The following is a 26,155-nucleotide window of genomic DNA, read 5'->3' as shown; positions in this document are numbered from 1 at the left end:
GCTATTCCCCAGGATTTAGAGAGGGCATGGTGCTTATTCCCAGCTTTTTGTGCCTCTGCCAACACAGTGGGCTTAACATAACATGGCACACTTTCACTATGATACCGATATGGCTGATAATATTAGCTAATAGTAGTAGAGATGCTAATTGTTATTTTGGCACTGTTGTCTAAAGAAGCTTGCTAGCAGCAAGTTTGGCTCCTGATTTTCGTGCGTATTTTGTTCTTAGAATTCTGTTCTTCATAGGAATTAGCCTGCCTGCTAGCTGAGATTTAAGTTGCGTTCAGCTGGGAGACATCACTGTAATGTACAGTGGGTGTCTTTGTGTTCCTATGGTGGGGATGAATCAAGTTTGTTTAAAAAAACAAACAAGAACAATGGAAAAACAATACACCCATCGACAGGTGCACGAGAATAGATGCGAAGGGATGATATTCATAGAGCCATAGAATGGCTGGGGTTGGAAGGGACCTTAAAGATCATCAAGTTCCAATCCCCAAACCTCAGGTCATGTAAGTACTAACAGCTAGTCAAAGAGTGAGTGGCAGACAAAGATCTTGGAAAAAGATAGTTGGCTTAGCCAGCTATACTTGAAAGGCTGCTAAAACATGTCATGCATAAATGCCACTTTAGGCAGCCAGGGTGTAGCTGAACAGCTGCTTCTACTACAGTTGTAGATTTGTTCTATCCCTATTCGTGCTGTGTGTTTTCTGGAGATGTGGGAGGCTGCTGAGCATGTCTAATGCCTCGTTTTCCAAGAAAAGATACAAAAAGCACATACAGGCTGTTTTTTAGCATTTGTGAGTGCTTCGATCTGGTTTTGACACAATGTGGAAGAACAGTATGTTAATGTAACACGCACTCTTTTTATTAGTTTTCTTAGACTCTTCTAAAACTGAATTTTTAAAGGCAATTGATAGTCAGTTATAAATTGGGTTCAAGCTTGGGTTCAACATGAAGCAGCCCTGGCCTAATTCTAGCTGTTTTGCCCTTGGCTTGCATATTCCTGCTTGTTGGTATACCAGCTATTCCAAGAATGTGCCAACGTGCAGAAAGTGAAAATCAATTATGCCAAGAAGGGAGCATGTACATATATCAGCAATTTGGTGCCCAGGGGAAGAAAAATCTGCATGTCTGCTGATGTCAATCTTCTTGAGATGGTATTTTTGTCAATGCACGTGGGTAGCGCTTTTTTTTTTTTTTTTTTTTTTTTTTTTTTTTTTAGAAAACAGCTTAGCAGAAAAAGAAACTTATTTTTAACATCATGATTAGCTGATCAAAATTGTCAGTCTGAAAAGTCAAACTTCTGTTTCCTTTGGCAGAACCTGTTACAGCAACGCTGTTATTGTTCTTGGTTGTATTAATGTATATGTATATTCTTTTTTTTCAATCTCTGGTTTTACATGTCTTATTTTAGATTTGATGGTGAGAAATTCTGGAGCGATGAGATAATCTGCAGTAATTCACTTATTTGTATAAAGGTACAGCTGCAAGCAACATTCCATTGAACACGTGATGTATCTGTCTTACCTGAATTACCACGAGTAACTCAGTTCCCACGCACATCTACTGCTGGGATTCCTTCTTCCTGACACTGACAGGAAGTTCAGCAATTATTAGGGAAGTTTTAGAGCAAGCTAAAAATCCATTCTGTTTACAGGCAGTTAACAGCTGTTGTTTTTGTTCTGATGACTTTGGGACAGAACCTAACGAGGAACCTCAAAGCGTGCAACTTAGTAATATTTTGAATAAAATATAAAAATATTGAGAAAATGAAGTTAAATATGAATTAATTTCAGAAAGTTGTCATCAACATTTTCAGCATTCAAAAATGAACTTATTTTTATGAAACCATTTTGATGACCAGGGAGAGCTGGCAAATGCTTGTCTGACTCCCCAAGACTGCTTAGACATACGTGTGACTGTTAGATTATGAGCAACACTGAGTTTCAGTATAGTTTGAGGCATGCGGAAAGGACTTGCCCCATTTTATCACAAGCAAACCGAATAAAGAGGTTTATGTAATAATGTATATTGATTTGTGCCAAGTAATACAGGATATAGGGTACTGTATCAAACACCTGTGTATTTATCTTGTCTTACGTATTGTAGGACACAACCCAGACTATCCAAAAATAAACTTGTGAACATGAAACACTAGGTATGATGACCCTGTGTGGTCAGTTTTTGTGCTACACAAAGCTGAAGACTAATCTGCAGATAAACAGCCCCCTATTACGCACGCATAAACATTGGAAGTAATATATACGTGTATATATATATATATTGTGATCATAGAATGATATCATAGGATGGCTTAGGTTGGAAGGGACCTCAAGGATCATCAAACTCCTGCTGCTGCAGACAGGGCCGACAACCTCCATATCTAATGCTAAACCAAGCTGCCCAGGGCCCTATTCAACCTGGCCTTGAACACCTCCAGGGATGGGGCATCCACAACCTCTCTGGGCAGCCTGTTCCAGCACCGCACCACTCTCGTAGTAAAGAGAAGATGATGTTTTTGTTTTGTTTTCTCTTTGGTTGAGATGGAACACTTACTTATTTTGGTGTGGGTAGGGTTGTAGGTATTGAAATTCTCCCTCATTCCTTTGCCTTTTTCAAGTTTGTTCTGCCAATACTGAAGATCATTTGGGAACTTATTTTAATTTTATTTGAAAGCTATGAATTTTATTCTCCAACTTCATCAGAATAAAAGGATGATCGAAGTGTAAAACAGAGAGAGTACATTCAAGAGCCCTGAGTCTCACCCTTACTGTTGCTGTTTACCTTACTCCAATGGTGACAAGGAGCTGTCACCTCAGCAAGCGTTTTCAAAGGGGATTCCCCAGGCATGAACGTGTGGGAAACTTAAAGCTGATGTTGTTTTCTGAGAGGAAGCACGTTCTTTCTCATGCTCTCTGATGTTCCTCATCAGCTGTTTGGTCTGTAAGAGCTGTACATGCATTGAGCAGAGTCTGTTGTAGTCCTAGCTGTGTCATAGCTTGGCTTTGGGGACGTTCTAAATTGAATTTTTAAATTTATGGTGGGGTTTTTTTGCTTTTAAAAATGATGTCACTTGACTGAGGATGCCAAATCTGGAAGAGTGACCTCCACTAGTTCGGGAGAATATGCTCATTTTAGTTATTTAATTTTCCTTAATTTTCCTTCCATAAACAACCTGGTATCCCTGTACATGCAATATGAAATGTTATCTTAAGCTCTCACTAATATATAGTACATGTTGCATAATTTTTAAAAAGCATAGCCAAAAATTAGTTTTAAATTACTTCGGATAGGAAGAATGAAATGGATTTTCCCTTTCCTTTCTGCTGATGTGCTATATGAACTGTTTCACAGCTGCTTACTGTCCGAGCGAGATATGAGCTGGTGGCATAAAAATAAAACTTTCCTATGCTTCCTGTGCTACCGCAGATTTCCTGGACAGCCTTTTACTTTCCCAGTTAAAGGGAATTTTGATTAGGCAGTACTCTTATGTTTCTGTAAAATCTATATGCAGGAAATTGATTTCCGTATGCCTTATCTTCAAATGCAGCTATTTAATAGTAGTGACTTATCTCTGTTACAGTAGTGATTGATCACATTGAAAATCAGACTTTTTTCTTGTGTAGAAGGATATTGAGCGTTTTATGAGCACTTTATTGTTTGCTCTTTTCTCACTAGCTGCTCCCACAGGGATTTATGCATGGCAAAGATGAGCTAGAAATCCCAAATTGACAAGACGTCACAGTGGGAATTACTTGTGCTATAGATTTAACTGAAAGGATATCAGGCAGCCTAATCCTGGAGTCAAAAACACAACCTGGTTTGCATGAAGTTGAATTAGTAAATAACCATCTTTTCAAATTCATCAATGAAGTCAAGCCTAAGTTTTAATCAGTGAGATGCAAAACTGCATTGTTTTGTGAGTTTCAACATGTTTTATAGATATAAGTGCTTTATAGACGTAGCTAGGAGAGTTATCTACTAGAAAAGGAGATAAATGATATTGTCCTTGCTTCCATGTTTCTCATTCGATCTGCTGTGTTCCACCAGTGTAACAATTGGGTGATACAGGAGGATTGCTACATGCTCTTAGTAGATGAAGTCAGACACTTCCTGCTTCTAATGTCTGTTGAAGTAAAGAATGGTTTGCTCAAGTAGAACCATTTCATTCTAGGAAATTGAGTGATAATTTTGAGGCAAAAGGTGAAAAGCACTATACGCTAATGGTTTATATTATATATTTTCTAAAGTAAATGAAAGCCTAGAATTGCCCTAGCATGTCATGCTTTAGTAGATGATATTTCATAATAACTAGTACATTAACTAGCTTCTGTACCAGATGTACTATGAATTTGTTTATTGAAATGTGTGCTTTACTGTTTTGTAGTTCCCAGTGAGTCTATTGACTGATACAATTTTTACTGTTGCTAAAACATATTTACTGCTGCTGAAATCTAGGGAATATGAGATTGTTTTATACAGTCACTTCATTTTTATGGTTTGCAAAACGCCAACAAGCATAAACTGAACTCAGCGAAGGAAAGCAACGTAGGATTTTAGCAGAGGCATCTGAAAAGAATGGCACACATAACTTTATATGTAAACCAGAAAAAGATCTTTGTGGCTCTGGGCCTGGTCTGGTGGTTGGTGATCCTTCACGTAGCAGGGGGAGTTGAAACTAGATGATCATTGTGGTCATTTTCAACCCAGGCCATTCTATGATTCCGTGATTCTATGATCATCTCTGGCCGGTTGCCCGTTGCCCTTGTCAAGGATGTCTAGTCCTCCGTGCTAACAGTGCCCAAGTGCCAGCCATTGCCTTACCAGAAAGGCTTTGTCAAGTTGCTCACAATTATAGAGAACATGAGACATTGGGGTAGGCAGTGGAAAACCTTTGAGGACACAGCAGAAGGAAGTATGTGTGTCCTCCCATTCTTGCACTCTGCAATATCAAGATGATCTAATCTTTTTCACAAAATCCACAAAAGAAAGTAGAATTGCAGTAATAGAAGACAATGCTGAAATGCTTACTGGGACATTTTACCTGGCAACCTAATACAGACATCCAAGCAAGAATAGCTCAGGTGAGTAGAAGCCTCTCTACCCAGAAAGAGTTTATGCCTTAATTGAAACTAGATTTTTCAGGAAATTGGTCGGCCTGTTGAAATTAATGGAGAGAGTCTGCTTAGCTTCCTTTGAGGATCTGGCTCAGTGCGTGGTTGTGCTGGATAAGGAGCCTCCTGGGATGCGTGTTTTGACTTGGAACCAACTTCTAGCCCGCCATGGCAAACGATAATGGCTCTGACATGCTTTTTACAAGAAGTTGTCTGTATGAAAGAGTTAGAGGAAGTTTCATAGGAAAGTTAAGCTTCTAATACTACCTTGAAAACATCAGGAACACACTTGAAAGCAATTTACAATTTGTCACTGAGCTCTGTTTTGACACATGTTTTGTTAATTGAACTACTGAGGATGTGAGACTCCAAACATATCTGTTTAAGGAAGCAGTGTTACTTACCTGTTTTGCATTCTCACAGGTAAGCTAAACTTTCATCTTTATTTTACTCAGCATTACTGTTTCTACTAAAACCTGATACATTATTCATAACTGCTTCTAATTTTGGCTTAACTTTGAACTGGAGATAATTGGAAAGTCTCCAATTGTTTTATGTGTTCACACATCAAAGAACATCAAGTCAGCAATCAGCATTGTCCTTGTGGTCTATGTATGCGCATTTTAAAGAATGAGGAAATGGTTTTTGCTAGTGATATAGGGACATTCCCCATTCTTCCTTCAAAAATGAATCATAATGATATAATTGGAGAGGTGATCTAGGTTATCATGCTTGCAATGTATCTGGATCTTGGTAGAAAACTCACTTTAAGCAACAGAACTAATCTGAATATGCCAAGTTGGAAGGGACTCACAAGGACCATAAAGCCCCAGGGAAAGGCAGATTGCCAGTGTTACCTGGCCACTCCTCCTGGTGCTGCAAGTCTCTCAGCCAGGAGTCAGCAGCACCCACTGCTCTGTGAACAGCCTCTCACTAGCATGTGCTTACTAAGACCTGCAGTGTATGAAAACCATAGAATCACAGAATGGCCTGGGTTGCAAAGGACCACAATGACCATCTGGTTCCAACCCCCTGCTATGTGCAGGTCACCAACCAGCAGCCCAGGCTGCCCAAAGCCACATCCAGCCCGGCCTTGAATGCCTGCAGGGATGGGGCATCCACAGCCTCCTTGGGCAACCTGTTCCAGTGCCTCACCACCCAGATAAAAACTAGCAAAATAGTTAAAACTGGATTAAGACATCTACAGATGCAGGTAGGACTTGAAGCTATAACTGGAAATTTAATTCCTTGTTTTATAAATATATCCTACCTCTTAATTATTAGTTAGGTAGGTTTACCTATTGCTGTGCAGCACTTTGATTGCTTACTTTGCGTCAAAAGAGAACTTTTGCAATTGATTTTTGAAGCACTGAAGTGGTTAGAAAGGGAGAGATGTTTAATTATGCTCAACTGCTCTCAAGTACACTTTTGAAGATGATAGCTCTATTCTTTTTTTTTTTTTTTTTTTTTTTTTTTTTTTGTGCTACTGTTTTCATTTGTGTAAATTATATGTCATCCTAGGTTTTATTAAACTTTGGCCTGGATCCTGAGAAGGTAAGCATCCGTTTGGCCACAGAGCTGCAGTGGTTATATGTTCGCCTTTATTTGGAAGTTTTGTGAATGCAAATCAAATTGCATCCTCAGTTGGTACGGTGAACTCTGGTCTGAGAGGCAGTCCGAAACATTGCTAAAGGATAAACTAATCTGCAGTTTGTCTCTGGGGAAGCAAATAACTGTTCCCCAGAAGTTCCCATTAAGGATTTGTCTGAACACTGTAATAGCAAGGCTTCTTGCTTCAGCACATTTGGCTACAAGGGAATGAGTTCAAAGCATTTGCTGTAACTGCATAGCTTGTGAAAGCTTCGAATATTAATTCAACCACTAATAATTTTATATCTTGTAAAGGCATCAATCGTGTCTTTAAAATTTGGTATTTTACACGTTGTATTACAAAGGAAGTGTACTGCTGGTATGGTAATTATAATGATATTTCATATCATTAAATTTCACTAGAGACAATTATGCCCGAGTTGTTTGAATGCACAATTTAAGATTCTGTCCTTTTAAAGTAAGTGTCAAAGCTTGGTCTGCTGCAGCCCACAAGTGAATAAATACAGTGAGCCTCTGTCACAGGTGGGAGTTTATTTCAAATGTATTTCTTACCTTTTTTTTTTTTCCTTTCTGTCATATCATTGTAACGTTTAACGGAAGCAGCGATCTGGCATTGCAGTCCTCAAAATTCAGTTAGCTAAGTAATCCACTTGCATTCCTGACTGCTTTGAGGAGCGTTCCTGTTTCCTTATGGCATGTGTCCCAGCCACCCGTGTGTTCTGCTGCCCATCTCCTCTTCCCCCTGCTCCCCTCCCTTCCCTCCCCTTCCCCATGTCTTTACTAAAAGAAGAGCAAGTGGGAGCCTGCAAGTCACAGCCTCGTGCTTTTGATCAAAGCAGAGCACTGAATAGCCCTCACTCACGTGGAGCTCAGTGGGTCCATCATAAGGCCTCTGTGTTAATGGGAGAGCAATCTGCCCACCTCTGGAAACCTTTTAGCACTCTCTGAAGCTGCCTGGACCACACAGTTTGCATTTGCCATAAATTTCCACCCCGTTTCCCTTTCTCTCCTTCATCTCTTGAAAATCAAATGTTCGAGGTTATTTCTCTGCTCTTGCACAAGTAGATCCTTCGCTTTCTGGTCTTTATTGACTCATTAGGAGATGCTCCTTCAGATTTTCTCCTTTCCCTGCCCCATTGATTGCAGTGAACATTTAGGTTAATTTAGTTGGACTAGGAATTATAGAGCAGGAAAATTAACATTTGTGTCAGGCTTGCCAGGCGAGTGCACAGCACAGGTCCAAGCACTGGTTTTGGGTCTCAGGCTCAGTGGTTTCCGCTCAGCCTTTTGACTTAAGCCTCTTGATTCAGTTCACACCCAAGGAGTTTCGTTTTGATTTTACAGGGGTTAGAATGAACCCTGAAAATCCAAATGCCAAGCTCTACCAGAACAACTGCTGTTGTCTGAACTAGTTTACCAGCTAAAACATTCTGAAACTTAGCTCTGGTTTGGTGAAAACTTCATTAGCCTAACATGTTTAATATCTCAGTGAGTCATTATGGCTGCTTGGCTTGGGGAGGGGAGGGGGCAGCAGTGTTTATTAGCTGATTCTTTTTGCACTAATTCTCTACCATAAATATTAGTGTGATCTTACCACTCAGCCATGTCAGGAATTATATGTCTTAAGCCATGTGTTGTCAGACAAGGAGAGGTAATCTTTCCAGTGCGGCAGTGCCCAGGTGCATTGCGAGGTATCTGACCATGGCCCAGTCATAGAATAACAGAATGGCCTGGGTTGAAAAGAAACTGGATTTCTTTACAATAACCTAGACCAGCCATAATGCATCTTGGGTAGCACTGCTTATCTATATGCTGATCATGTCTGTAGAGATAGTGCTGACTCACGTGCATGTATTAGCTGCCTGTACTGAAACTTTCCAATTTATATCCGGAATCTAGTTTGGATTTTCAGTGTGTTCAGCCTGGGGAAAAGAAGGCTGTGGGGTGACCTCATTGCAGCCTTTCAGTACCTAAAGGGAGCCTACAAACAGGAGGGGAGTCAACTCTTTGAAAGGGTAGATAACACCAGGACAAGGGGAAATGGTTTGAAGTTGAAGGAGGGAAAGTTTAGGTTGGATGTCAGGGGGAAGTTCTTGACCAAGAGAGTGGTGAGGTGCTGGAACAGCTGCCCAGAGAGGCTGTGGATGCCCCGTCCATCCCTGGAGGTGTTCAAGGCCAGGTTGGATGGGGCCCTGGGCAGCCTGGTCTGGTATGAAATGGGGAGGTTGGTGGCCCTGCATGTGGCGGGGGGTTTCAAGATTCATGATCCTTGAGGTCCCTTCCAACCCAAGACATTCTATGATTCTGTGACATGTCATTTTCTATTACTTTCTGCCATATCTTTTGACCTTGCTTTCGCCACAAAAAAAAACAAACACACCACCAAAAACACCGAGAACAGTATTTGCATACTTAAATAAAAGGGGGAACTGGAGTCTCCTCACACATTTCATCTCTGAAAGTCTTCAGGGAGGAATAAGGATGAGCAGTAAATGAATAGCTGAACTTTAAAGAACAGGCTGTAAGCAACTGAAACTTTGCCTCTTGCAAAAAAGTAGTGTGATTAGCAGCTCAGGAATTATATTAGGCACAATGGCATTTTCTGTAGACTGATGATACCCAGGAGTAAAGAGTCTCTGCTTTGAATAAGAACACAAAATTTAATTTGTGTAGCCTGAACAAATAAATAATAATCTCTTTATATAAACAGATCTCTTTACAAAAGCAGCATCTTCCCACTTTAATCACAAATGAGACGGGAATAAAGTACACAAAGAAGTTGGGCAGTCTTTGAGTATATGGAAGGAAAGGAGAGCCTGCAGCAGGCAGGCCTCTTTAGCAATTAACCATGGCAAACGGACAGACATTGCATCTACCTGGCACCTTCCAGTGCCCTGACTCAGAACCACACCATGGAAGCTTCTTACACTGCTAACAACTCCTTTCTGAAAGGACTTAAAGGGAATGCTGGTCTAGTATTAAATGTGGAGGTTGGCAGCCCTGCCTGCAGCAGGAGGGGGCTGGAGCTTGATGATCCCTGAGGTCCCTTCCAACCCAAGCCATTCTGTGATTCTAAGGGAGACTTGCCAACAGACTGAGCAAAGGAGGATTTAGAGCTTCAGTTACTACTCAGCAAACATGACACCTCAGAAACCTCTTGAGCTGTGGGGCTTGGCCCAGCTACTTGGCGTTTCCTCACCAAGCAGCGATACTCTGGTGATTGGCCTTCATTGAACAGAGCCTAGCAGGCTGCTGAACTGCTAGACGGGGCAATAAATAAATATATCAAACAAAACCATGGGGGACTGGCCTTCCAATATTTGTAAGGAATGTATAAAGTGGAGGGAAAATTACTGTTTACGAGGGTGGATAGCGATAGCACAAGGGGGAATGGTTTTAAACTGAGACAGGGGAGGTTTAGGTTACCTATTAGGAGGAAGTTTTTCCCCCAGAGGGTGGTGAGGCACTGGAACAGGTTGCCCAAGGAGGCTGTGGATGCCCCATCCCTGGAGGCATTCAAGGCCAGGCTGGATGTGGCTCTGGGCAGCCTGGGCTGCTGGTTGGTGACCTGCACACAGCAGGGGATTGGAACCAGATGGTCATTGTGGTCCTTGTCAACCCAGGTCATTCTATGACTCTATGATTGCATGTGTTACCAAAGACTTTGGTTACCAGTTTAAAATTGCTTTTTGTTGCAAGGCAATCCACTACTTGCAAAAAAATGAGTGGTGTTCATTCTGTTGCTTGCTGTGGTGGGGTGCCTGGTGGTGATGATGAACACGTACAATTTCTGAAAGCAAATAAAATTTTGGCCAGACTCTTCCTAGCCCATGTTTTCCTATCTTCTCACCCTCCGGTGGCTAAGTTATATTGGGTTTGTGTCTTGTGAATTGCTTTTATTTAATTTTAAGGCCTGTTTCTCCTTCTAAAAAAAGGATTTTAACTTATTTTAAGAATTTGAAATCTGGTATTTTTCACTGTCAGTTTCCTAACCTATTTCCTTCCTTAAGGGACTTAAGTATATGAACTTCTAAATAAAGAGACGTGCACTTTTTTTCTTCTTCTTCTTCTTTTCTATTTCAGGGAATGTTTTTAGAGTTTATGAGGCTGGAGCTCTGGAGATTTCAAGCCCCTTTCATCCTCAAAAATGTCAGCACTTTCAAAGCAATGGGTTCCTCTGCACTGCTTTATATGTGCTCTGCTGCACTCCTCAAACGTGACTGCAAACTCTGTGCAGGTGAGGGAGGAGGGTGGGCAGGGTGTGAGTTTACACCTTGAGCTGACAGAAACGGGCACTGGGGAGAGCCGAGCACCCCAGCACCAACAGGCTGGTCCCAAGCCAGAAGCATGGCATTGTTTTTGCATTTCCATCCTCTTTCTTTTTTTTTTTTTTTTTCTGGCTTCCCTCTGAAGTTTGTAAACTGCAAATGGATGCAGCGGACAGCCAGCTGAGTTCTGGGATTTCTTTGCTGATGCTTCTCACTCCTGGGTGATAGATCACCACACCTGGTAGAAGTGCTGATCTGTGAAGGCTCCCATTGTGGCTCGTGGCTGGCCTGTGCATGCAGATCAGCACACAGGTGGGCCGGGAATGGGAACAGAGCCTGCTCCTGGCCATCAGACCCAGCAGTTGCAATAAGGAGGCCAACGGCTGCTGGGAAAAGAATGGAATTGAGAACAAGGCAACAAGTCCAGGTTAGTGAGAGAGAGAGAGAGCCTGTGTGTGCTGGTGGGGACAGCAGGAGAGATGGATGAGATGGGAAAGGCTGCAGATGTAGGAAAGAGGAAGCAGGACACGACAAGTAGTGCGATATTTTTTGGCTTGAAAGTATTAAAGCCCTTTAAAACTTGTCAGCAGTTATCCTTGTTGCTTCTGTGTCAGATTATATCTTTGTTCAACGGTTGCTTTTTTCTTTTGGCCTATGTTCAGGATATCCTTAATTTCTAGCTTATAGGAGTGCGGCTGCTGTACTACGTTAATAGGGTGAGTAAAGACAGAAGTGGAACGTACTTGGTATAACTGGGGAATATTGTTTGACCCCGAAGAGGTCAAACATCCAGAAAAGGACCTTCTTAGTGTGGTTCTTTGAGAGATGTTCCTCCAAGGAAACTCTTAATTCTATCAGAAACCTCCCTGCAGAATTTTCAGCTGCTGAAGCATAGAAAACTGGCTCCTTGTCACCAGGCAATTCTCAGAAGCTGTTTTCTTCACGTTCTCAATGTGCAAACCATAGTTTTCAGATGTGAGGGCTGTTACTGAACCTTAATGGAAGTCTGTGTGGTAGAAAACTGGGTGGTAGTGCTTTGCTGGTGGCTGCGTGTCGGCTGGTCTCAGTCACTGTTCCCAAGCCTGCCCAATATGCTACAATTCTCCTCCAGCAAATGGGAACGCTTATTTTTTACTTACAGGGCACTAATTGTTTTGCAGTGGTATTTTGTACAGCAGTGTGAAGGTGAGGAGGAGGAGGCAAAGAAAGGAAAAATCAAAGCATCGTTGTGGTGCTGTCAGAGTTGTGGGTGTTATGTGTGGGAGGTAAAGGCGTGGGGAAAAAGAATTACATTTGTTGAACTTATTGCTAAGGTTCCTTGTAGTTCAGCTGTATGTGCTGATGGTATTTATAGGAGTAACCTCTATATGAAAGGGGGAAAAAAATGTTTTTATGCTTAAAAAAGGAAAAACTCCCCAGTGTCCATGCTGTCTAAAATACAGAGAATATTTAGCAGTTCAGAGCGGTCCTTTGTGCCTGCTGAACTGTCAGACCTGTCACATACAAAGGCTGCATCAATGAAAGGACAGGTATTACATTGGCAGTGTTTAATGGCAGCAAGTAAAGCCTGTTGAAACATAAGGACAGGTACGGGGGCCTTGAGCTTGTGTGCTGCTGTGGTTAACTGAGTGCTACACAGCTCAGCTGCACCATTCTCTGAGATGAAACGTCATCACCTAGGCTGTGAGCAGCCTAATACCTAGAATGGAACTTACTGCAGAAGGCAGTTGATATCAAGTTCCACGGAGATTGATTCTGCCAACTTCTTATTTGCTTTCTGAAATATTGCTGGGTGAAATGAGCTGAGGACTTTGCATTATTTGTATTTACTCTAGAGAACAAAGTAAAAATATTTGATGTGTTATTTATATGCTGTTCAGCTCCCAAAAGCTTACTAGTTGGTGATGTGATATTTAGTTAGTCTGATTTGGGATTAATGGATTAGGATGCGTAGTTTGTAAAAATCAACACTTGTCACACCCGAGTCAGTCTCAAACACCTCTGTTGTTGTCATTTCCAATTCTGTGTCCCGCTCTGCAGAATTTCCCTGGAGATGTGATGGGTCAGCAGCAGGCCAAAGATGGGCTTCAGACCTAATCTAATCAATATTGTGACAAATGTAATGAAAGCAGCTGTGTCACCTTGGAATCCCAGCACATTTTATCAGCTCGCTCCTAATGGGATGTGACAGTGAGGTTGATCTCTGCCTCCTTAGGAGGGGAGAGAAGTGGTGCAAGGATGGCTGTGTGACAAAGGGCAATCTACGTGTGCTAGCACTGCAGCTAAAGGTTGAAATGAAAGGTCCTTACTCATACTTCAAACATTGAGCAATTATTAAAATAACCCTTGATTTACCATGAAATGTTTACGTATTTATTAATTTTTCAGCCCGTCTAACATGTCATCTGTCTTAAAAGAGATGGCTACTTTTTCTGTTTCAGTGGAAAGGTTCTGAAATTGGGTTCACCAATTAGAAAGCAACACTCGTTCACCTTGTACGTATTCCAGGTAAAGCACTTTCACTTTGGTTCTTTGTATTTTATTCTGAAATAATTTTTTTTTTTTTGCTATAAAATACAACTGGATTACTTGTTCCTCCAATCTTTCATAACTTTAGCACTCTGATTTCTTCTTTTTGCTACCTTGGTCATCTTTAGCAGTGTGTTTTTGTTGGTGTACACTTGTCAAAGCCTTGTGCCATTCTAGTTGAGATTATGGCTTTGCTAAAGATCATTTTTATAGAACCACATGATGGCTTGGTTTGAAAGGGACCTCAAGGATCATCAAGCTCCAACCCCAAGCTGCAGGCAGGGCCACCAACCTCCCCATTTCATAGCAGCCCCGGCTGCCCAGGGCCCCATCCAACCTGGCCTTGAACACCTCCAGGGATGGACGGGGCATCCACAGCCTCTCTGAGAAGATGATACCCTCACTCTCCATGCTGAGGGTTTTACATAGCATTATCAAATCTGACAGTTCGTGCTCCCAGTTCTAATCAGCCTAGTTTCTCTGCCTTGCTGAGTTCATCCATACCCTTTGTGTTTTGACACCTCTCACGTGTTATCTTAAGTAGTGTTGTCCGCATACTAGCTGGTACCTGTTATTCTCATGGTGTTTGTTTGCTCTGTCCCTCTGCACTTAACTTTCCACCACGGGATGAATGGCAGTTAGTGTCAAAATGATCTCATGCTTAGAAATTCTGTGAACACGTGGACTGTAGTTTGGATATGCAGAGCTTTGCAGAACTATTACCTACTATTACACATCATAGTAGGTATCACTGTTGGTCATGAGCCTCTAATATCTTATTCTTTTCCTCAATGAGATTACGTTTGAAGTATGTCATTAAAATTTACCATTCTTCTCTACATTTTATATTTTAACGTTAAAAAACAAACAAACAAACAAAACAAAAAACACATAACTTGTTCTTTAACTGAAGAGTAAGCTGTTTCTGAATCTCATTTTCAATTATTGAAGTTTTCTGTGTGAGGATTTCCATAAATCGCCTTGACGTGTAAATAGCAGAGCAAAGCTGCCTTATGCTTTTTACTAATCCTGCAATTATGTTTGCTGTAGAGCCTTTTTACTCTCCTTGATATGAAACTGAACCCTCCTCTCACCTACTCCTTTACATAACCAACGCACTAAGAATTATGGACACAACAGCTAAATCCAGCTCTTAATTCCCAGGCACAGCAGCTAACTGTTTCTCTCTAATGAGCTGTAAGCAGTACAATATCTTATTAGTTAATTTGAAAATCGTTTCTCAAGGGATTGCAGGGCTTATGTGCAGCAGGTCCCTACCAATCCGCTTAGAGCTTAAATTCTCCGAACTGAGTAACAGTGTGGGACCGTGCTGGATGCAGCAGAAATGCCCCTCTCCTAGGAAAGCACTAGGATAGCACTTATGATCCACCAGCAGTTGCACTGAAAACACCCCTGCTTTGTGAAGAAGTTAAATGTCACTGGTCTGAAAATAAGAGCTCTTAGTACCTGCTTGGTTTTGTTTTTATTGATGCAAAATGTGCTACTTTTTGATTGTAAAGAGAACATTCTTCACTGGGTTGTATAACCGAACAGAAGGATAACTCTGTTGCAACTCAAATGCTCATTCACTGAGGAAATGTCAACATTGGTATGGTTTTTCATTTAATTAATTATACTGGGCAAAAACAGGGACTGAGAATGAAACGTTGGAGGCAGAATACTTAACTTCGGTGCACTGCATCACTTCAGCCCTGCCCGCACACTGCTGACACTTAGCACCTGCTGGGTATTTGCTCAGATCACTGTTTCTGTCTTTTCTGGTATTCCACACTGAGAGTAACAAAATATGCGCCACGGCAATGTGAAATATCAAACATTGCTTCTATTTCTCCACAACCACATTGCATAAAACCATAGAACCATACAGTCACAGAACGGCTTGGATTGGAAGGGACCTCAAAGATCATCAAGCTCCAAAGCCCCCACCACAAGCAGGGCTACCAACTTCCCCATTTAATACCAGACCAGGTTGCTCAGGGCCCCATCCAACCTGGTCTTGAACACCTCCAGGGATGGACGAGGCATCACCACAGCCTATTCCAATATAATCCTTGTGGATGTTGTCAGCTTGTTAAAGATCCTTTCCAACCCAAACCGTTCTATAACCACATATGATCTAAGTATGATGTAATACACAGTGCATTCATCAACTGCATCACAATTTAAAATGCGCCTTCTCTGTAGCACGTTATAAAATTGCTGCCTGCATGCCACAGAAGTCCCTGCCATCTCTACAGCAGAAGTGCCTCGCACCCAGAAGGACTTACCAGGGTCTCCAGCAGCATGTCTTCTCAGTGCCGGTAGCCTGGGGCAGTTCCTGCTTTCTGCTGCTTCACTGTGTTCAGGCAACAACGTCTGCTGGGGTCTGTGGCAAGTGCTGTGGTTTCCATTACAGTTATAGCCCCACAAACAGAAAGTGATAGGGGTGGCAGCACCCAAGAGGAAATTCTGACTGCCCCAGTCTTCCACTACGTAGGTGTCAGGTGGCTCTGGGAACTTCCACCCTGCCTCTGGCTTTATTAAACTGCAGTGAAACCAGGGCTGTTCTGCTGCTTACCCTATGTATAGATTTATAGGAACTCACATGCCAGACAGAGCAGTGTACAGATGATGTGAAAGAGAGGAAGTGAGTTTGGGGAAGGAATTTCTCTTCGGCTTGCTGCTTGTATCGTCACTGCTAAAATCTCTCTTGGTTTGGTTGGGTATGACTTTAGAGCAGTATTTCTCTTGATGTTTCAGCTGAATTTTCTTTTGGGAGAGAGATACAAAAGTACCTGGCAATTACAATATTTTCCATGGAAAACTGGCAGCTATCAGGCAATAATCTGGAATTAAATTTGTTGGATTTTCTTTTTTTTTTCTTTTTTTTTTTTAAATCACTTTTAAAGTGACCTTTCTTTATACTTCAGTTTTTCGCAATAATATCCACAGTACACCACGCACATGTCAGAAGATCAGTTAAATTATATAGAAACAATACTAAATGTTCTGGTTACAAGCCTGAATGGACTTCCCACACGGTATCATGCGTATCCTTAGCAAATAAAATAATAAAGATAAGTCAAGGATGAATTATCTACGCCCACATGTCTCCTGTATTAATTATTGCAAACAGAGGTAAATCAGAAAATAGCAAAAGGAATTTTCTGTGTAGGTGATGTTAATTTGTATTTGATGAAGTGGGCATGTCATTTTTAAAAATATTACTATTTACATTTTGCATCAGATTTTGTATAATGATATGGAAATAACTACGTAGAAATGTGGAGAGCAGGAAAACTAGAAGATGGCCATAGGAAATGAGGAAGAAGACACAAAGGTGTCATCATTAACAGAGAATGACATTGTGCAAATGGAGGAACGGGCATGGTATCCAAGACAAAAAACAGCGCAGGAAAGGAAATGTTGGACTTCTCTCAGCAATAGGTGAGCGTTTAGGAGTGATCTAATGAGTCCCTAATGAGCACCTAATGAGCCTCTTCATCCAAACTTTGGGGTGGAATAGAAGGGTGCTGGGAGCAAATACCAGCAACGCAGCACTGTACAGTGAGCCACTGCTGCTGCTCACTGTCATGAGCCTGCATTTCCCAACCCACAGCCAGGCTTTGGATCAGTCCCAGTTTCTTTCTGCACCTGCTTGCTGTCTTTTAACACTGACACTGATTTTTATTCAAGTACAAGAATGCCCAGATGTAAATTTCTAACTAGAAATTAGTCTGCATCAGTGCTTTCAAATAAGAAAGAAACTTTTCTGTAAGAACCGTAAGTAAAATTATACTTACTTTGCATTTCTTTACAGCAGCATTGCACAGTGGTTCTGCCATCCAGCCTTTCCCAGTGGGTGGACTCCCAGCTATTTCACTCTGTGATTTTTGTCATGTGTCTTGCCTTCTTCCCCTTAAAAGGAGGGGTGCAATGGGTTACAATTCAGAACAGACTGTTATTTTCCGCTGAAAATGCATTATAGAATCAGAATAAGATTTGACATGCATAGTTTTAAAAGAGACGAAGGTCGTAAGAATGAGGAAATAGCACAAATTCCAGTATATCAAAAAGGGGATAAAAGCAGAATTTTTAATACAAGCAAACAAATGCCACCACCCCAATAAAATAAAACCCTCGAGCCTTGTAACAGCCACTGAGAAGTAATACCTAGAATAACATCAATATTATTTATATTGCTAAATTGACTGATTATTAAGGTACATGCTGAAAAGTGTTTAACAAAAGCTTTGGAATTTAGGATTTTATTCCTTCGTGCAGTTACTGTGATAGAAGAATTACAAACCTCTTTTTCTTGAGAAGTACAATGGCAGCACAAAGGGAACTGACAGCACAATCATATCTCATCAGAATGATGGATAAATCATTAACTACGTATTTCTACTAAGCCACCTTAAACGTGACGTAAAAATAAATATATAAAGAAACTGGCAACCATTTTGTAGGCACCTACCTGAAATATAGTTATAATAACTACAGAGATAATTCACTGCAGATCAGCTTTGGAACAGACTCTTATTGTTTTTTAGTAGGACTCTGGCTTTTCTTCAGTGTTGCTGTGTTACTGAGGTGAACTTAAATTGTGATTCTGAGTTGGGTGCTGGTGTTTGTGGTTTCAAGGCATTTCACTTTTTATTTTATTCTTGTTAGTGAATCATAGAATCACAGAATGGCCTGGGTTGAAAAGAACCACAATGACCATCTGGTTCCAACCCCCTGCTATGTGCAGGTCGCCAACCAGCAGCCCAGGCTGCCCAGAGCCACATCCAGCCTGGCCTTGAATGCCTCCAGGGATGGGGCATCCACAACTTCCTTGGCCTCCCTGCCGGCCACCCCTTTTTTAATGCAGCCCAGGACATAAGGAACTTAAAATAGTTTGCGTTTTAAGAGAGGCATGACAAAAGGAGGGGGAAAAAATCCTAATTTACTTTTGTGTCAAAATAATCTCACCTTTTTTTTTTTTTTTTTATTTGGAGCTAATTTTTCTTTTGTCCTCTCCTGATTCAAATAACTGATGAGTACTGAATTCCCGTGACCGTAAATGTAGGTTTCCCTTCTAAAGAAAGCATAGCAAGGAAGAGCGTGCTTTTAGCTGCAACCACTGATAAGGGAGCTTGAGGACTGCTTTCAGCACATCTCTGTTGTGCCTACAAAATGCCTGTTATACAATTATTCTTTACTCCAGTACCCAGTATGTATTCTCTGGTATTAACATAAGGAATTTGTGCTGTGATGGCAAGTCCATGTCCATAAAAATCTGAGGCCCAAATCTTCACATACTAGCAACTTCGGGTCTGAATTTTCCACAGTGGTTCAATGTCAGCAATGAGCTTTGTTTTCTGTCTGTTTTAACCAACTTTTAAAAAACTCTTTGGCCTCTTGTGGTCTTCCTTTTGGTAAATTTAAACCAACATTTCTGTCTGTTTTCCAAGCAAAATATGATTGCCTTGATTTTTATTATCCAAATGTAAGGAAAGATACAAAATGAGCAAGAAAAATGAGAAATGCAATTTTGGATTGGATGTACATTGTTCTGTAGCTTTTGCATGATCCAGGTGTTTGCCTTGTTAGTAAGATGAGTGAAGAAATGCTGCTTCAATTCCATGCTAACAGCTGCAGATTTTGCCTGGAACCAAAGCAAAGATGTTTTCTGGTAAAACTTTAAGGCAGGAAAATAAAATAAATCAATAACTATGTTCCTGACTCAGGAGAGCTTCTCTAATGACTTTGCAGATGACTTCCATATAAATAATTCAGTGATGTTCTGGCAAGCCTGTGTCAGCAGAAGCCATCAGAACCTAACGCAGTAAGAGCACACATTTGTATTTAGGTTGTGTTAGCAGTAAGTAAGCTTTCTCGGAAGCCAGCTATGTTTATGTAGCTTCCTTGTAAAGACTTTTTGCTTGGAAAACCCAAGTGCTCTAATGCCACTCATACTGACTTTCACTGAAGGGAGGCTCTTCCTGCAGAGGATGACACTGAAGAACCTAGAGCAGGACCTACTGCAACTCACTTGAGAATCAGATAAAACCTCTTAATAACATAGCCTACATAAGATCCACAAGCAATTCCAGAGCCTAGTTGGCCCTGACCTTCAGCTGGTGAGAAGTGACCTGTTGTGGTTGCTGCATTATGAGTTAGGCATGTGCATGGATGCCACCACTACCTGCTCTGTGTTTGCTCATCCTGTCTCTTGCAACCACGCATTGCCCTTAAAAACACTGAACGAGCTCAGTTTTGACAGAAGCTGGGTGTAATAAAGAGTTAAATAAGGCTGTGACTTAAGAAAAAACAACGCAGGCAGCGGGTTTCCTTTTTGGTGAAGAGAAAAGCTTCCTGCTAGCACAGACACTGCAATATACCAGCGCTCAGAGAATGCGGAAACCCCCGTCCCCTTCAAAATGTGATGTAGTGGAACCTATAACAAGTGTAAAAACACAGTGATGTGCATGTTTTTGGAGAAGTGGGAAACTTCTGTGGGAGTGAAAAGTTCTCGTGCTTTTTTTGTTTGTTTTTTGTTTTGTTTTTCACCGTCCTTCCACTTACTTGAATATACTTGGCTTGGAGGAAAAGAAAATCAAATAAAATCCCAAGGAAGCTGCTGAATTTTGGGGGATGTTTTTGAAGAACTGAAGATAATACTCAGTATTAGAGAACACAATACTGGTGTGTCTTCTGCTGCAACTCCCTTCCTGAGATATTACAATAATGTCAATAACAGTTCCCCAAATAGAGTCTATAGAATCACCAGTGCTCTTCATTGCTGAGAGCAAACAGCTGCAGTTTTTTTTCCTGATAAAAAAGACCCATGTATGCTACAAGCTTAAAATTAGAATTGTATACTTCCCAAGAAAGCTGCTAGACTCATGTTGAACAAGAGAGGTGTCTTCAGTAGGCAGGTAATGATTAAATCTTCTATGTGTGAACACAGAGAGACTTTTTATTTTTTGCCATTGGTTGTGCCTGGCTTTAGAAAAATCATTTTTTTTATGTGTGAAGATTGACTCTGTGTGTTTGCCAATAGAGTTCAGGTCAGAATGTTACTGTTGCAGTGTAGTTTTGATGGAGCATTATCTTTAAGCAGTGTTAAGGGCACAAGACCATATGAATATAGATTTCATTGCATTTTTTATAACTACATAGCATCTATATTTTGACTTGTACTTCGTTATGATTCTAAAAGTTATCCTGGTGTCACCTCCTACACAGTGCTGGTTTGTTACAATGATTCCTAAGTGCTATAGATGCAGTAGTTAGAAATTGGAAAGCAAATAAAACTTCAGGAAAGGATGAAAAGTCCATGGAGTTTAACATTTTTGTGTTTCGTAGAATCATAGAATGGCTTGGGTTGGAAGGGACCTCAAGGAACATCAAGCTCCAACCAGTCTGCTGCAGACAGGGCCACCAACCTCCATATCTAATAGTAGAACAGCGAGTTTCCAGTGAGTTGAGGACTGCGAGCTGCTGGATAGCAGAAGTTGTATTGGTTGATGGGCAGGAAGTTACCAGAGTGTGGTTTCTTGGAAGTCCAGCAGGAAGAGGGATGGAGTGGATGTGGGAAATACTGCAGAGACCTTTTCTGTCAGCTGGCTGCTGCTGGGGAAGACCTTCAAAGTTCATAGCCTTCTCTGGGATGGAGTGGTTGTGTTCACAATGGCCATGTGCTATTGTACAAATGACAGGTAACATCGTAGCCTGGAGAAGGTGGTGGTTGCTGTATCCTACTGATCTGCTGTCACTCTAGAAAGTGGGTTGTAAGGGTTGAACTGTATTCGCACAAAGCATTATTTGATGTTGAAACTTGTATCTTATTTTTAAAGTCAACTTGGACTTGTAAAATTAAAAATGAAAGTGACAGTCATGATATGTATTCAGTATGCAGGAACTCTTGTATTTTTTATTTCAAACGATTTATTTAGTAGTGAAGATTTTGAATAATGCTTGTCATCTTACTGGAACAATTTCTTATATATTGTGAATCAAACTGTGTTCCCTTTCAGCTTTATTTAAAGTAGGAAAGCAGAAGCACTGTATAATAAGACCCATGATATCATCACATGACGTCTGATTTGTGGCTTTCTGAAGATTACCTTTGATTCCTCGGTGTAACTTGTCATTTCAGAGAGAGTTTGAGAAAGAGCAGTTTCTGAAAGAAAATCCCTGTTAATTCACCATGACAATTGGATTGGAACTAAATTTGGTTGTCAGTCAGACTTCAAAAAACAATGAACCTGGTGTTGCACTAGGAAAACATGGACTGTAACTGCTACCATCGTAGCCTTTCCTGTAAAATGGAGATGAATTTCTCTTTACCTGCATTGCTTGCAGGATAAGGCCTAGCTCAGGAAGTGGAAACGTGTGATTTCTCTAGCTCTTGTTTCATGCTAAAAGTAGTTTTTAGTCCAGCCCCTGTTTCATCCTGTTTGGTTACATGCTCAGTTTTTACAAACACGGACAGAAAGAGACCAAAAGTCTCCTCTTCCATATGGTTTCAGTGTGAGCTCCTTTATTTTGTTGTTACTCACAGACACTACAGACTAAGAAGTTCCCACAGATTCTATGCAGCTTGTTGAAGACATTTTTTCATATCACGCTGAAACAGATGGCATCGTCACAATAAGAATACTTTTCAGAATTTTGCCATGTAAAATGAAGATGTAGATATTAGGTCCTAGCTTGCACAGTCCCATCTCTACCAGGGCCCATCAGGGTTAGGCCAGATGGTACCATGCTTCATATGCCATCTAGCTGGATGCAGCGTCTGGAGAGCTCTCAAGGTGGCAATAAAAGTTTTGGCTATTTGAACAAGGAACAGCTGTGTGCCACTGATGGCAAAGGTTTGCTACTGGCTGTACTGCAAAGGCTGTGGACCCCTCTTCAAGTGTTGTAGAATTTGTTCATTTATAAGAAGTACAATGTTTAATTAACCATAATAATTGCAGAACATGCAGTAAGGCACACTGGCAGTTAGACATAGATATACCGGTGCAATAAATCTGACTAAATGTAATCTTTGCATTGCCTGAGGAAATAAGCTGCATCAAGTCCACTTTCAGAACACCTTTGTGGAATAGGATGGCTGAATGTGATTCTGTGTCAGCTTCTTTCCCTCTGATTCACTATCTGTGGCTATATATACATGGATTTTTATTTCTTATTTCTTATTTTTCTGAAGAATTCTTGGAGAATTGGAGGATGGAACATATATTTTCTTCACTTATTAATTACAGTTTCATCTTCGTGTCCTAGCAGACATTTGGATTTCAGTACTGAAAAGTGGAACTGTGCATGTAATTAGCACCTTATGCCTATGTTCCTGTGTTTCATAGTGTACAAGTCTTGTGATCCTGAATATGGAAGTTAAATTCCTTGTATTGAGTCTACCGCTCTTTGTGTTTAAAGGGATTGCTGTTCAGTAGTCAGAAGGGGAACTTCTGGCTGTAGAACTGCTGCACTCTTCAGGAAATGAGCTATTTACTGGGGATTTCCTTGGTGAAAAGGATTGTTGGCATGGACTCAACATTTGCAAGTTTTGAGCCAAATTTTCAGGAGACGTTATCTCCGTTTTTGATCATTTTTCTTAACACAAATATGTGTACTTGTATCACACTGGAAGATTATTTGCCTCTAAAACCAAATGTAATCACTCGTGAATTACCTCATCTTTGCATTAATGATCAACTATCTTTTGTCTATTACTGAAACTCAAGTTGAAAAGCTGTGTCAAAATGTAGTGGACATTTTTGTTTTGTTTTTGGGGAGTTCTTCTGCTGATATGTCCATTCAGTGGGAACAATCATTGTACGGCCTCTTGCACTCAGCTATTCCCTCTGGGCCTTTATTTATGTCCTTCAGAGCAGAATGAGGATCGACAGAAGCGAGTGGGTCTTCTGGCAGTCACCTCATGTGACCAAAGCAGAAGCTGTGGAAAAAAAACCAACTATTCCTGTTTCTGAGAGGAAAAACCCAACAGCTCAGCTGAGAAAAATCCAGCCTGGAAAGCACCAAATGATTTCTTCAGCATTTCCGAACTCTTTGCTGGCAAAATTATTCCTATAGATACAACACGGGAGTTAATACAAAAGGTGCCTGAAAGTGATAGTGTGGAAGAAGGTGGACTGGTTGAGGCTTCATTCCAAGAAAAAAGGCAGTATGAAAGAGGATGCTAGAATACTTCTGGAAAAAAGGGAGGCTGGTGTTGCAGCCAGGATGCTTCATTGGACTGAAGTGAAAGGGAAGTTAAGAAAAGCCTGGGCTTGGCACGTGTTGTTTAGCTGTGAAAAGCCTGACAGAATCTGAAATAGCCTACTAATAAAATATTGCCCTGCTGGTAATACAAACTTACAAAATAAGCACTGGCAATTTGGGATCTGGGCCGAGGGCCAGCAGACAGTGACCTCTGCTTCCAGAATGAATGACGATGTTGTTGTTGTTCTCAGTGACATGTTGTTTTCCTGGTGGATGTAAAAGGCTGATCTTTTGAAAAGTGACTTCAACAAAGTTAAGCTTTGTGACAAATGGGACCAAAAGAACCCTAACACAGCCTGGTCACTGTTCCACATCACTGCAGAAAGTCTGTAGGGAAGCCTGAGCCAGAAGTTCTCCCTTCTTGTCTTAGGGCTGGGCACTGCGTAGAGAGGCTTCCAAATCTGTGAGTTGTTCTAAGAGGGAGAAAAATTTATAATAAAGACAGTTGCTGACTGAAAACTGAGTGGAGTCAATTGTTGAACAGAAATTGCTTTCATTTGCTTGAGCACGAGCACCTGCGTCAAAACAAACCAAATGCAGATGATAGGGGTGTCTTCTTTTTTGAAGGGTTTGTTTGCAATCCTGTTTCTGAGAGAAGAATGCTCTGCTCAGGGCAAATCGTCATGGTAAACATGGAGGAATTTTCCTTTGCCTTAAGCCCAGAATGCATCTCCTTCTTTGGATGTCTTAAGTATCCCACATTACAGCTGTTCTTCGTTTATTTATTTTTAACAGTGAGTATTTGGCTGTACTCCAGTGCTTTGGGTGTGAAACATCAAGCAGAGAGAATAGGAAACTGTGCCCCACATACTGCCTTTCCTTCAAGCAATTCCACATCTCTTTGCACTCCTTTTCTCATAACCAGCGGGTGACAAGGGTAGCTTGTGATTTGATGCTGATGAGTATTGAGCCTTTCTCACGTGTCAGCATCTATATCTTGGAAAAGTGTCCTGTTAGTACTGCTACACACTGTTGCAGCAATCTCTTACTGCAGCAGCCACCAGCACCCGGTTAGTGGTTATGTGCTTTTGGGATTTCCCATAGCGCAAGGTAATGTTTTCTCAGGTTTTTTGGTTTGGCTTGGCTTTGTTTTCCTTTGTGCTGTTTTGGTTTTGTTGTTGTTTCTTTGTTTGTTTTGTTTTCATTTAGTTCCATGTTTCCCTGGCAGCACCAGTGTGGGAGGCAGCAGCTAGGTGTGCAGAGCACTGGTGGTTTCCCAGCAGCAGTACAGGGATGAGGCTCTCCCTCCTGCCCTGCTGTCTTTGTGCAGAAGAGTCAGCCACAACCTGGCAGTACCTGATCTTGATTTAATCTGACCAACTAATTTCAGTGGCCAAAATGATCTGGCTACCAAAAATGCATTACCCAACTGACTTCTTAATACATAAGCTGATGTGCCACGTATATAAAGTAGCATTGGAAATTGCTGCCGTCCCTAGAAATTGTCAGGGGCTCAAGTGTATCTTCGTGCAAGGTGTCAGAAGAGTACATTTCAAAGTGGCTGTTAGAAATGACATTTTCTTTTAATTTTTGGTTCCAAGGAGATGAGTATTTGTGATTGTCAGCTGAACTAAGTATGTTAAATTTCATTATAATTTTTGTATTAGCTGAAAATGAGGCTCAGTGCTATCCAAGGTAATGTGTAGATAAGTGAGATAGGTGCCATGTCTCATGGTCTTACCTGCCACAAGGCTGCAGTTTGAATGGCTAATTCTTTTTGTGTGCAGTCACCTATTCTCTTGTATGCCAAAATAAAAGCTTTGCATGAACCCTCTTATTTCTGCAGTCAATGTTAACCATTTGTGGTTACTACCTTATCTATTTTCAGCCTACTTTAGCATCCATAGATGATCTATACTATGGGGAGTTGGACATCATTAGATTATTTTGGAGCAGGTAGGTTTGCAGGCTGAGATGTTGAATGAGGTTCTTAAAGTTGGGTGCCAAGTTTCAGGAATGCTCTTGTAGTACTGTATTCTTTGCAGTTCAGAATAACGGTTATTTAGTACTTTTCCTTCTTCATACAGTGTGAAGGAGTCCAAAAACATTGCTGATATCATTACCTTTAATTCCCAACGAAGGCAATGGGTTGTCTGCTTGGCTGTTTGTGTCAAACGTTATTCCGAGCTGATGGCAGAGACAGGTAAAGAATCCAGTTCCAACAACATCCCTTCCTGTGAGTCGTTCAGCTCATTTGCTAGTATCACACCCAGAGCAATGCTGTCTCACTTGGCCTTTCCGGATGCTTTTGCAGATACAAGTGGGAGGACTCTTGGGCACACAGATTTTCAGTAGAGCTTATTTATCATTTGTACAAATGAAGTAATTTCAAGTGCCTCCGCTTGCAAAGAACTCAAA

General features: G+C 41.1%; 1 protein-coding gene across 2 annotated transcripts in view; it reads right to left on the bottom strand.

Moving 5' to 3' along the window:
• The window catches only part of RASGEF1A (RasGEF domain family member 1A), a 151,091-nt gene that overhangs the window by 27,591 nt on the left and 97,345 nt on the right, over positions 1-26,155 (bottom strand). Inside the window, exon 2 of one of the 2 annotated variants that reach the window (XM_085229570.1) lies at positions 17,329-17,443. In XM_085229570.1, coding sequence (XP_085085696.1) covers positions 17,329-17,370 — 42 coding nt within the window. In that variant the 5' untranslated portion in view covers positions 17,371-17,443. Of the gene's footprint in view, positions 1-15,813; positions 15,835-17,328; positions 17,444-26,155 lie in introns of those variants that run through there. The other variant, XM_010714125.4, reaches the window with a different exon arrangement.

This window comes from Meleagris gallopavo, chromosome 8, assembly GCF_905368555.1.
Source record: "Meleagris gallopavo chromosome 8, MGAL_WU_HG_1.1, whole genome shotgun sequence".
NCBI classification, from domain to species: Eukaryota; Metazoa; Chordata; class Aves; order Galliformes; family Phasianidae; genus Meleagris; species Meleagris gallopavo.
This window is presented reverse-complemented; position numbering and strand designations above follow the sequence as displayed.